This window comes from Acanthochromis polyacanthus, chromosome 6, assembly GCF_021347895.1.
Source record: "Acanthochromis polyacanthus isolate Apoly-LR-REF ecotype Palm Island chromosome 6, KAUST_Apoly_ChrSc, whole genome shotgun sequence".
Taxonomy (NCBI): domain Eukaryota; kingdom Metazoa; phylum Chordata; class Actinopteri; family Pomacentridae; genus Acanthochromis; species Acanthochromis polyacanthus.
Window position 1 is genome coordinate 7,369,593 of NC_067118.1, and position 13,708 is coordinate 7,383,300.

General features: G+C 40.3%; 1 protein-coding gene across 2 annotated transcripts in view; it reads left to right on the forward strand.

Moving 5' to 3' along the window:
* The window catches only part of lamb2l (laminin, beta 2-like), a 94,739-nt gene that overhangs the window by 13,121 nt on the left and 67,910 nt on the right, over positions 1-13,708 (forward strand). The window contains exons 1-2 of one of the 2 annotated variants that reach the window (XM_022205946.2): positions 3,881-4,170; positions 9,878-9,933. In XM_022205946.2, coding sequence (XP_022061638.2) covers positions 9,891-9,933 — 43 coding nt within the window. In that variant the 5' untranslated portion in view covers positions 3,881-4,170; positions 9,878-9,890. Of the gene's footprint in view, positions 1-3,880; positions 4,171-9,877; positions 9,934-13,708 lie in introns of those variants that run through there. The other variant, XM_051949811.1, reaches the window with a different exon arrangement.

Here is a 13,708-nt window from a genome sequence, read left to right on the forward strand (position 1 = left end):
TTATCATGTTGTGCTGCTAAAGGATATGGGAACCTGGCTTTGTTTGGACTTGAGATTTTTTGGCTTTGTCTGACCGCTGTGCAGGAGTTACAGCAGCGGCACTGAACTTTCTACCGCTTCCTCTTATCTTATTGCAGAGATTATGTGTGTGGATTTATGCCAAAGTCTTTGCTCAAGGTCTTTGACTGGCTGCAAGGAAACATTAACACCCTCTTTCACCTTTCTCCTGCTTTGTTCAGCTTCTGTTGTGCATTTAAATACATCGATTTGCAGAAGCAGGGACTTAAACTACCGTTCAAAAGTTTGGGTCACTTACAAATGTCCTTATTAACTCATTCAGAGCCACTTTAACAAATATGGAGCAGCTCAAGTCATTTAGAGCAACTTTCACCAATATAGAGCAACTTAAGCTCATTTAAGCAACCTCAACTAATATGGAGCAACTTTAACTAATATAGAACAAAAAACTAAAACAAAAAATTATTTACATTTTTAGAGTAATTTTTCTAGCTTTTAGTGCCATTTTTCTCTTTTACTGCCATTTTTGGAGCTTTCAGTGTCATTTTTTAATCTTTGTGTGTAAATCTTGGCATCTTCAGTGTCATTTTTGTGTCCATTAGTCTTTTTTTTGCATCTTGTAGTGTCATTTTTGTCTTTTAGTGCCATTTGTTGCATCTTTTAATGTTATTTTTGGATCTTTTGGGGGTAATTTTTGTATCTTTTAGTGTCAATTTGGCGTTTTTTGTGTCATTTTTGCATCTTTTTAAAGTGATTTTTGAATCTTTTAGTGTAATTGGTGTCTTTTTGTGCCATTTGTTGTTTCTTTCATTGTCATTTGTGGATCTTTGAGTGTTATTTTTGCATTATTTTTGAGTTATTTTTGCAACTTTTAGTGCTATTTTTGTCTTCTAGTGCCATTTTTGCATCTTTTAGTGTCATTTCTGCTTTTTTGTGTCATTTTTCCTCCATCTTTTCATGTTCTTTTTGGATATTTTGGGGTCACTTTTGCATCTTTTAGTGTCATTTTGGCATCTTTTCTCCTCATTTTTGGATCCTTTAGTGTCTTTTTTTTGTTGCAATTTTTTGCTTCTGTTACATATTTAAATACATTTAAACATATCACTTTATACACACCGGCACATTTAATAAATCTAAACACATGCATTTCCTAAAAGTGTAATAATCAAAAATTGCAAACCTTGTTTGGTTTCATTTTAATCTTTCACAACAATCCAACAGAATGAAATTTTGCAAATGTCTGTACATGCTTCAACTTTCTGGGTGGTTGGTTGTTTACCTTCTGTTATATATTTACGTCCATCTTTATATATGAGCAGAAACATACATTACATCAATAACTGGGTTGCTTACAGCATAAAACTGTGTAATTGAAAAAATATGCAAAACTCTGTGTCACATTTTAATCTTTAACAACTATCCAATAGAATGAAAGTCTGCTAATGTCCATTCATGCTTCACCTTTCTTAGTTGGGTGTCTGTTCAACTTTTGTTTAATATTTAAATACTTAAACTTATAAAAATGGGCACTTATAATAAATCAAATAACATGCATGCTGCTAAAACTGTGATGTTCAAAAAAATAAGCAGAACTTTCTTGGTCACACGTTAATCTTAAATCACAATTAAATAAAGTAAAAGTCTGCAAATGTCCAGGAATGTGCACCCAAAAAGCATTATTAACCGATCGATTGCACATAATAATGAGTGACCAAAAGCCTAATTAAACATAAATAATTCAACAGTTTTTGCTAAACAGATGGACACACTTCATGCTGGTGAAGTAGATGAGAGGATTACTAACGCAAACAGAGCTGCAGTCAAACTTTGAAGTGCAAAAGTCCTCCAGTCCTCCCTCTGATTCTCCAGCGAGTGAAGCTGTCTGACCCAGAACTTCCACCAGTTGTTAAACTTTCCTCTTCTGTGCTTTCTGTCTGACATTTTCAGCATCTCCGTCTCCCTCTTTAGTGGAGGTCAGAGGTCACTGTGAATGGGAACGCCACTTTGTTTTCTGCAGCAGTTATTTAGTCGTCACGTTCGCACACATGCATGCACACGACCCACACAAACTCTTTTCCTCTCCTTTCTAATCGAGTCATTGTACCAGAGTTACTTCAGTGGCTCGAGTGGAATTAATCGATGTGGGCTTTGTGTGAAGTTTCAAGTGGAATATCGCATCCTTTCTGTTTTTTAGAGATAAAAAGAGAAAACTTAACATGACATTCATATTCTTAGCTTGAATCGGACTTTTGAAATGGTGAAATTCCACCGAGTTTCAGCCCACATCAGACTGCACTGAGGTTTCACAGTTTGGAAATACACTGTTTCATTTACATGAAGCTAGCAGCTAGTTAGCTTAGCACAAGGACTGAAAACAAGGGGAATCAGTTATCCTCCTCTGTCCACTGCTATTAACATTAGCCTATCAGCACTACTATTGAGAAATCTGTCTAATTCATACAGATATCGACTGATATTTCTACTCTGCCAAGGAACACGGCGGAGTTATGTGACGATTGGTGTTGGTTTGTCTGTCTGTCTGTCCGTCTGTCTGTTTGTAACATTATTCAAAACTAACAGGACTAACAGATTTGGATGAAATTTTAAGGGAAACTCAGAAATGACACAAGGACCAAGTGATTAGATTTTGGCTTATAGTCTGGATCCACAGATTTGTTAAACAAATTGTAAACTTGTAAAATTCTACATTTAAATTATTTCTGGACCAAAACAAGTTGTTTTGAATGTAAAGTAAAATGCTATATTGTTCTTTTGCCATTTTGTGTCTCAGTTTGTCATATTTCATCTTGTTTTTGTTGTTTTTTTTCTCTTTTTGTGTTTCCTTTTTGCCGATATTTTGTTTTCTATCTTATTTTTATTGTTTTATGTTTTGCTTTATTTGTTGTTTTTTGTCTCGTTTGTGACATTTGTCTGTTTTTTGTCACTTTGTGTCTTGTTTTTGTGATATTTTGTCTTGTTTTTGTTTTTTGTCTTGCTTTTGTTGTTTTTTGTCATTTTGTGTCTCCGTTTTGTAATATTTTTTAAGTTGTAATGTGTAAATGATAAACTGAGACAATGTTGTTGAAATTGAAGTTATTTTTTCTACAGAAAATTCAGGTTGTTCATAAAATTTTGTAAAAATATTCCTTAAACAGGAACATTTTCAGAATGTACTTATAGGACTAAAACAAAGGAAAAATGTGGAGTTGTGGTTATTTATGATTTTACTGGTCAGTTGAGATCAAATTGGGCTGAATGTGGCCCTGAGCTAGAATGAGTTTGACAGCCCTGATCTAGACTGTATTTCTGATTCATTTAATGTCATCTTCATTGGGAAAAAAAAATAGGGACATTTCTAAGTGACCCTAGACTTTTGAGCGGTAGTGTATATTTACCCCAAACATCAGTCATCTGCCTTTCCTGAAGACCACTTATCGACATCAGCCCTTGAAGATCCACATCCCTCATTTCTGTAGCAGTTTGTGTCAAAAAAACTAAAATCTGACTCTCTATTGTAAACGTATTGTGAACTTTTGCTGCTCTTCTTGCAAACTTTCATTACTGTGATGTTGTGTAGTTTGTGGCCTAGTTTACCCCCAAATATCTCTCTGTCACTGTCAGTGTCGCTCCTCTCTCTTTTTTCTTTAACTCATTCCTTTTCTTCTCATCCTTCTTCATTTAAGTTTCCCTCTCTCTCCCTCTTCCTCCGGCCTCCTCAGCCTCTCTCACTTTCCCTCGGTGTCCAGAAGAAAGGGGTGGTGCATTCCAAAGGCCTGGAGACCATTCCCCTCTTTCAGCCAGTGGCCCGCGGACTGACAGAGGAATTAGAATAAGAATAGCTGCCCATTCACCCCGGTGCCCCAGTGAGAGGGAGGACAGGAATGAAGGGGGTCCCACAGTCTCTCCCCTCAGCTCCCATTGGACGGCGGCGTTCCCTCTGTTTTTACATCGCTGCCGTCAGTTGCGCTTTGGAGTTTGTTTTACGCATTCTGGCGCACATACACGCCGCACATGTGCATGCACGCGTAAATGTACACACTGCGGGGTCCGGGGCTAGAACACGTGCAGCGAGAATACAGGAACCTGTGGAGCTGAAGTCGGCCTACGGGGACGCAGAGTGACCAGGAGGAGAGCGAGGCGACCCGGGACAGCGTGAGTACCAGGCCGGGCTCAGTCGGTGCCGTTGGTCCTGACGGTGGTTGTCCGTGGTTTCCGTGGCGTTTACGGTGAAAGTTTAGCAGTAAATGTGACCTTGTGACGTCGCCGCCCCTGTAGGTTGATTGTGGCCAAACTGTAAACTCCTTTAACTGTGGAGCTGTTAAAGTTTAACAGTGCAGTTCCTTCAGCAGGTGGCTTGTGGTGTATTACACAGTTCATTAAAAACATGTAGATTTAACACAGGAAAGTGGTCATGATAGTGTGATGCTTTCTAACTTCTGACAGGTTTCAGGATTTTTCTTTGTAAGTCATTTTTGCATATTTTCATGTCATTTTTGTCGTTTAATGTTGTTTTTTGCAAATCTGAACCTTATTTTTGCATCTTTTAGACTTGTGTTTGCATCTTTTAGAGTAATTTTTGAATCTTTTATGTCATTTCTGCATCTCTAGTGTCATTTTTGCATCTTATAGTCTTATTTTTGCATCTTTTCATGTGTTTTTTGTGTTTTAGTGTCATTTTTGGCATCTTTTGGGTGATTTTTGTCTTTTAGTGTTGTTTTTGCATCTTTTAGGGTCATTTTTGCATCTTATTGTGTAATTTATGCACTTTCTGTCATTTTTGTCTTTTCGTGCCATTTTTGCATCTTTTGGTGTCATTTTTGCATCTTGTAGTGCCATTTCTGTCTTTCAGTGCAGTATTTGGAACTTTTAGTGTCTTGTTTGCATTTTTAGAGTAATTTTGCGTCTTCTAGTGTTAATTTTGGTCTTTTAGTGCCGTTTTTGGATCTTTTAGTGTTGTTTTTGGACATTTTGGGGTCATTTTTGCATCTGTGTCATTTTTACATCATTTTGTGTCAATTGATACATATTCATTGTAATTTTTGAGTCTTTCAGTGTCATTTTTGAGTTTTTAGGGTAATTTTTGCATCTTTTAGTGTAGTATAGAACTCGATTCAAGCTTAAAAGTTAGACATTAAAAATCCAAAAATGAGAGGATTAAAGAATAACACAGCAAAGAACTAGGCAGCTAAAATTAAAATCAAACAAGAGAGAACATAGAAAATAAACAGGACATGAGGCAGAATAGAAAACTAAAAATAATTCAAGCTAAAAGTAAACTTCAAATCAAAGCAAATCCATAAAAGTGTGTTTTCAGAAGTGATATAAAAGAAGTTCCTGACTCTCCAAGCCTTATTTTGGGCACTTTTCTTTTGAGTTATAGTTGAAAAAAACTGCAGTTAGTGACTCTATTCTCTCTGATTTTGCTGTTTTCTTTAAAATGTGTATTTGTGTATCTCTAAAAACCAGTTCTTTTCATTTTCCATATTTCTCTCATTTTCATTTTTGCATTTTCCTTCATTTGTGTCGAGAAACTACACACACTCTTTTGTATAGCGTTAATTAAACCATCACTTATTATGATGATTTGTCGTTACACAAGCAGTGGATTTTACATTCAAACTAACTTGAAGCATAGAAGTGCATTCAAAAACTCAACCATGGAAAACTAGATTTACCACCTGGCTGCTGTATGTGTCCACTAAAACTAGTCAAGCTGCATTTTACATCCGTTTTTATCCAAAATCATGTGTGCATGTATGCTAAAGTTCATTGAGATACACAAAAATACAGATTCAAATTCCTTATTTGTGACCCGAGGTACATGCAAGCTCCATACAATGACCTCAGTTTAAACACAGATACTAAAACGACTAAAGTGTCATCAGTTTAGTATCTGATAAAATGCAAAATATGGTCCTATTCTTGAGTTATGGGGTTAAATTATGGTCAGAAATTTTTGAGTTGTGCCTAAAAACACATGTAGTTGTATCCACTGTGAACTTTGACTTTAGACCAATCGGTTCATCATCAAGTCCAAGAGTACGTCTGCCAAATTGAGACACAACACAGGAAGGTGGTTATAATATTGTGAGGCTTTTTATATTGTGAATGTTGTTTTGGGATCTTTTGGGATCATTTTTGCATCTTTTTGTGTCATTTTTTGCAACTTCAGTGTCATTTTTTCATCTTTTCGTGTCATTTTTGGATCCTTTAGTGTCAATTTTGTGTTTTTTAGATTAATTCCTTGCAGACGTCCTGACACAAAGCCATTGAAACAAACATCTTATTGATGCGGTAACAATCCTAATGCATGTGTAAATCTGTTGGGCAGGGCGTTGAGATGTTGAATCTGCTTCAGTGCTTTGAAAATGTGAATTCGGGTCACCATAGAGCTCTTATTGCTAAACTGAGTGTGAAAAACGCAGACCTGGATTAGCGCGTAAGGTTAAGCTGTTTTAAGAAATTCTTTAAAATAGAAGAGCTTTGATTTGTGGAGCAACAAAGCAGTCGTCCCTCTGACTTAAGTGGTTTATTTAGGCTGAGAAAGCCATCCAGGCCGCAACACATTCGCTTAAAGGAGTCCGTCTTTTTATGTACTCCGGTTCTCTTTCCTTTCTGTAAACACCTTTAGTTGTCTGAGAAGTCACGTTGGGTCATTGTGCGACGCGAACAATGTGTGTTCACGTCTGTCGGTGTTTCTACACAAAAACAAACAGCTGGATATACACTGGTCAGTCCCTTTCAAGCGGCGTCCACATGAAGAAGAAACGAGGTCTAAACGCAAAAATTTCTTGCCAAATCTGCGTATCATCCACACGAAGACGGCGTTTTGGGGGTCTGTAAACGATAATTTTTGAAAACGGGTTCCAGAGTGGAAAGATTTTGAAACGCCGTTTATGCAGCTCCATGTGTATGGGCGATCCGCTGCTTTTCAGAAACGCTTGCGTCATAGTTTCGTATCTTCATTGACACGCATGCACCACACGCAGCCACGACAACAACAATGGCGGCGTACAGTGTAGCAAATGTGCTGATGAAGCTCTCTGTTTACAACTTTTGCCACAAGTGCACATGCCCACAGTTTTTTTCTTCTGTTTGCGTGTTTCCGTCATATCGTTACAGCGCCCCTAGAGGTCTGGCATGTGTTTTACAGCATTTCCATGCGTATAGAGTGCATTCGTGTAGACGCATAAATTTTCTGAGACGCCTTCGTCTTTATGGCGATCGTTTTTGAAACTGTTCAGTGTTTCGTCTTTGTGTGGACGGGGCCTCAGTGTCACATGTTAGCTAGGCAGACCCGAGCAGAGAGCCACTACTACCAGAACCGGAGAAGTTGAAAAAGGGTTTTGTTGTACAGGGGTGGATATGGCTGGAGTGCAGGGACCGGGATGCAGGAACGGGGATGCTGGTGGAGGGAGGATGTGGCTGGGTGGGTCTGGGGGCCGGGGATCGGTGGTTGTCTGTGGTCCGGGCGGGACTGGAGTGCCGCAGATGGTTGTGGGGGATCCCTGGCGGCCAGACGTCAAAGGGCTCAGAGTTCGATGGAGGAGGAGGGGTTCGAGACGTAGCACTCTGACGATCCGGGGGGCTGAGGTGTTGGATTGGCCGGGCAGAGACGGCGTCTCACCGGTGATGTTCCGGGAGGGGCTCCGGGAGGCAGGGAGCAGCTGGTTGGCTGCTGCAGCTTCAGCGGCCGGGAGGGAAACGGGTCGGGGGCGCCAGGAGGGGGTCCAGGCGGGATGGGGGATCCGAGTGGGGAGGGGACCGGTGCCGAATGGGTTGGGGGGTTCAGGCGAGGGTTCCAGGTGGGGAAGTTCCCGGGCAGCTGGGTCTGAAAGAAGGCCGGAGAGATATACGTTAGAAAACGTCAAAACTTTCAATAAACTTTCTGGAGGCTAGAGAGTGAACTGACAGCGAAGTCTATTTCAACAATCTGGCAGGGTGTGGAGTGTTGAGCCGGTACTTATTGCTTGGTGAGTAATCAGGATGATTTCTTCCAGCTGCCCGGGACTCGTGGAGGAGGTTGATTACCTGAGTGGAGACGGCTGTGAAGCCGAACTCCACTCAGGTGCCATGCTGTGAGGGAAAGCAGAGGAAAAGGGATGGATGGGAGACAGGAGGCAAGACAGGGAGGAAAAGGATAAGGGAGGGGGTTTTGTTTGGGATGCCAGGTAGGGAGGGAATGAGGAGAGGGCCCTGACACTCAGTGAGCAGATCCTGGTGTTTGGAGAGCCTGAATACACAAGAGGTCTGTTTCTGTCGTCGGTGTCACAACACAATCAAGACCCTTGAACCTCTGAGAAAACCCAAGTGCCACACAGCAGGACACGTGGAAGAAACAATGATATGGATAATATTTACTGCAACCAAAGAAGACCATAGTTAAGACTAGGGATTGACTGATGGGGTTTTTTAAGAGACAATGCTGATTATACACCACTGTTCAAAAGTTTGGGGTCACTTAGAATTGTCCTTATTCTTGAAAGAAAAGCATGTTTTTTCATTGAACATAACATTTAATGAATCAGAAATCCACTCTAGACATTGTTAATGTGGTAAATGACTATTCTAGCTGGAAACGGCTGGTTTTTAATGGAATATCTCCATAGGGGTACAGAGGAACATTTCCAGCAACCATCACTCCTGTGTTCTAATGCTACATTGTGTTAGCTAATGGTGTTGAAAGGCTCACTGATGATTAGAAAACCTTTATGCAGTTATGTTAGTACATGGATGAAAGAGGGAGTTTTCATGGAAAACATGGAATTGTCTGGGTGACCCCAAACCTTTGAACGGTAATGTCGGTACAATTCATTGGTTGTAAGACAGAAACATTGTTTTGGTCACAGTCTGGAGCCCTGTAACCAATCAGATAGATCTGTAGTTGGGACATTACAATCCATCATTGGTTAAAAAAATAACAGATAATTGGAAAAATACCAAATATTGATAGATAATCAGTCTATTCATTGTTACCATCTGCCTCGACTGTCTGACAAAGACCTACACCGATCAGGCATAATATTATGACCACCTGCCTGATACTGTGTCGGTCCTCTTAATGTGGTCCATAATGCTCTGAACCACTGGGTCTGGACCAGAGGACCTCTGAGGGTGTCCTATGGGGTCTGGACCAGAAGACCTCTGAGGGTGTCCTGTGGGGTCTGGACCAGAGGACCTCTGAGGGTGTCCTATGGGGTCTGGACCAGAAGACCTCTGAGGGTGTCCTGTGGGGTCTGGACCAGAGGACCTCTGAGGGTGTCCTATGGGGTCTGGACCAGAAGACCTCTCGGGGTATCCTGTGGGGTCTGGACCAGAGGACCTCTCAGGGTGTCCTATGGGGTCTGGACCAGGACGTTGGATCCTTTGGGTACTCTGAGTTGTGTAGTGGTTCTGTGAGTCAAACTTGTTCCACTGCATCCTGTTGATGCTTGATCAGAATGAGGTCTTGGAAGTTTGGAGGTCAGATCAACATCTTGGGTGATTGTCATGTTCCTCAAGATGAGTCTGATTGTTTGATGTTTTTGCGATGTGGTGGGGTGCATTTTCCTGTGGCTATAGACCAGTGTCTAAGTCTCATCAACACGGATGCCAAACTCCAGCGTTTTCCAGCAGAACACCTCATAGAACCAACATGATCAATGTTATTCACTTCCCCTGTCAGTGGTCATAATGTTGTGGCTGATGGGTGTAGAGTATAAACTGCATTTCTTATTGGACAGAAACACTTAAAGTTTGTGGTAAATTTGCTGTCAGTGTTGACAAGCAACCATGGTCTCTATTTTTCTACTGGCAGCTGTGATGAGATGTTTTCTACACTGACGTCTCTTGAAACTGATGTTATTTGTGTTTGTTACAGCCAGACCGACGGAATGACGTCCACCATGACTAGACATCTGGGCCTCTTCATTCTGGGTGAGTAGAAGTTGTAGAATATCTGATTTATCTGTTTCTGTTCAGGATGCTTTACATCTCATTTAGGCTGAGACGGTGTGAAAAAGAGGTTTTGATTCGGCTGCAACTGGACTGCAGTCTTTTTGGCTTGACTGTAGTGTGAAAACTGAACTATTTTTGAGTCGTGTAAAGAAGCAATTTATATAATGAAACAACATCATTTAATCACCATGGTAACACAAATGGGCATGAAGTCACGAGTCACGGATCTTTGCTCGATTGAGCCGGCTTTTTAGAATTTATTTTCTCACAAGTGTCCAGAAAGTGCAGTGACTACAGGATGCATTTCTAACATGCATTTTTCTTGTTGTATATTTTTATTTACATTTTTAATTATTTATCTGTATTTATGGTGGTGGGAACTCTACTCTTTCTGCCATAACAACCAAATTTTCTCTCGGGGATTAAGGAAGTTATTCTATTCTATTCTATTCTACCCAACAGTGAGCTACTTGCACAATCTGTAAATGCCAGCATCTGAATGTGTGTTTTCTTGGCCCAGGCTATATAAAGCACAGGTGTGGCTTCAGTAAAACTACACATTAAGCGTGTATTTTACGAAAGAGCAGTGAATGCAAGTTAGACCCTCCAGAAAAATGCGGGCAAAAATCCTTGATTATGCGGGCTAAAATCCTTGATTATGCGAATAAATATGCAGGGTTTTTATGCCATTTTATGCGGGGAAATTGCGGAAAGTTGCAAAGTATGCGAATAGTTGTGAAATATGCAAAAATATGCGCAATTCACCTGCCGTCTGGCCGCAGAGGGATGTGTCCTCTAATCAGACACTGGGACTGCTGCGGGGTTACTGGACTGACAGCCTGTGCTTTGGGAGGGGGAGGGAGAAGCTCACAGCAGCACCTGCTGCTTGTTGAGGACAGTAACTGCAGAATGATCCGAGTTTTCCTGTCAGTCTCCAAAACGGCAGAAAAATTCGCTGGATTTGTGGCTAGTCGCTTTTGACAAAAAAAGTCGCTAGGACGCTTTGGAAAGTCGCTAGATTTAGCGAGAAAGTCGCTCCGCATCAGCTCGTGCTTCTAGTGTGTGTGTGAATGCATGAACTGATGATGTCAGGCCGGGCGTCACATAAAAACTAGCTCACAACTCCATTCATATTGATTATAGTTTTCTCATTTTATGCGGAAATTGTGAAATCAAGCGGGACCCGCATATTTCTGTTTTTTTTCATTGAAATGTGAGATTCTTGCGGGAATTATGCGCTGTTTTGCGGGCATTATGCGGCCTTTTGGGAAATAATTGACCCCCCGCATAATCAGCGGCATTTTGGTGATTAATGCGGGAATTCATGCGATCGCATAATAGCGTTTTTCTGGAGGGTCTAGTAAGTAGGGCTCTGCGATGTAACTGAAACTTTATCGCAGTACAATGTTTTATCTCAGTCAGTATCAATAGTTATTTTAAATTTCCAGTCAGGTATTTTTGATAAAGGCCAGAAAAAAAATCAATTCAGTACCTTGCTCAGTTTATCACAAGTCATTTTGATGGTAACATGGCAATAAAATCCACGCAGAAATAAATGAATTCACATCCATGAATATAAATAAGTAAGAATTAGAGACTGATTTATTTAGTATTCAGTAAATGTACAACAACAGAACTTTTCCTTCCTCGCTTTCGTGACTGTTTAATACGTTTAAGTGAAACTGTCATACATTCATCCATTTTCTTATTTCTATTTAAGAAGTGTTTGTGTTCCAGTCGTTTTGTTGTGCTAAACAGGATGACTGAGTTTCAGTTCAAACAGCCTTGACAGTGATTCTACATTTTTCCATTAAAGTTTTGCTTTAAGGACAAAAACAATCCGTAATATTACGGACTGGAAAATGGTGAATAAAATGCTGTTATCTTACTGATATTTTTCAGACAGATTGGCTAAAGCTGTTTAAAAACATAAACAAATCTGTCTGTCTGACAGACTCGCTTTAAAACCGTCAACTCCAATTTACATATTTTCCTGCAGACTCACTCCTGTCTGCTTCGGCCTCCTGCACACCTCATACCTCATATGTGCTGCAAAAACCAGCAAATAAACTGATCAGTTTGCTAACAAACCTGATCGCATAGCATGCCATGTATTGGCAAAATATAGCCAACGGGCACCTCCATTTCAGTAAGTTTACTCAGAAACTAGAGGACCCTAGACCATTAAGAAAAACTTTTTGTGGAGTTTTTTAATCAGCAACCAACTGAGCAAATAGCCCTAGTGTATACAAAATATTTTTATTCTTTAGACATAAAATATCTATGTATTTCTCCCATTTTAAAAGGCTAAACAGATTCTTTAATCTTTAACCAGAAAGGAATGAAAAGCTAAGACAGTAGAGAAGAACAGCATTAGACAAACTGATAAATCTCAGTCACATAAACAGAGGACATAATTTAACCACTCCTGTTTCTATTTTACATCTTCAGTTATTAAGAGGAAGCTTTGCTATGAATGACAGGTTCTTTGATATCATATACTGTTAAAACATTATATTTAATGTATGTCGGTTCCAAATATTGGTTAACGGTCTTTCTTGATTGGCAATAGTTGGCTTCAGTAGTCCTGAATAAATCCAGCTCATACACCAGGAGAAAAGTTCATCAATGCGAGAAAATAAAGGAATTTCGTAACAACAGAAAGTAAAAGGGTGACAATTTTGTGCTAACTTTAGCCAAACACTGCAAAGTTTCCTGAATCTTTAATGTTTGTGGGGATGGAAGTCAACTTTTACAGTTTTATTTTGATTGACTAAAAGCTGTTTTCCGAACTGCAGTCACCTCCAGTAGATGCTCTGATCAGAACCGCTTCCATGACGTTAAATCTCTTGCGATCATTTGAACTCAGGTTTATCGGGTCAGCGTGCAGGATCTGGACCGGACTCTGAACCGGGAGAATCTGGGGTATTTGTGGAATGGGTAGTAAATGACGGGGCCACTGAAATGGAAGGTTGAAAGGCTCATTGTTTTAACAAGTATACACTCAGCATGTTCAAAAACTCCTGAAAATTTGCACACGCATCAGAACTGGCAGAAAAATTTTATGTTTTATGGGAAAAATGGCTCCATAGCGCCACCTGCAACATTACTACGGTCAGGACGTTTCATCTACATCTACCAAATTTGGCAGCCATATGCAGCATATTCAGGTGCAGAAAAAAGCCAATGGCGGCCATACTCTAAACCCAAAAGGAAGTCTGTCATTTTGCTTTTACTATGAGATTTTCTGCTATTTTTGCTCATTTTCAGGGGTTAAATCATCGTAGGGGGAAAGTCAAAGAGACATCTCGAAGGACCTATCAGTCAATCCTGAATAAATCCAGTACTTAAAACAGCAGAACACTTAAAATTTCATCAGTGTGAGATAATAAATAAATGATGCTCTGATCCTAGCTGCACCATATTTCAGTTTCTACCTGCAGAACAGCTTCCATGACGCTAAACCTCTTGCGATCATTTGAGCTCCGGTTTAGCGGGTCAGCGTGCAGGATCTGGACCGGACTCTGAACCCGGAGAAGCTGGGGTATTTATGGAATGTGTAGTAAATGACGGGGCCACTGACAGCAGATCTGAGGCAGAAATGGAAGGTTTAAAGGCTCGGTGAAGGGGCCACACACACACCAAGCTACAGTTCAATTAGCTTTGTTTCACCGCCAGGATCTGTCACCGCATTTGATCAAAGTTAAACTGAAATTCCTATTTTTAAAACGAAGCCTACACGTATTCCAGTTGC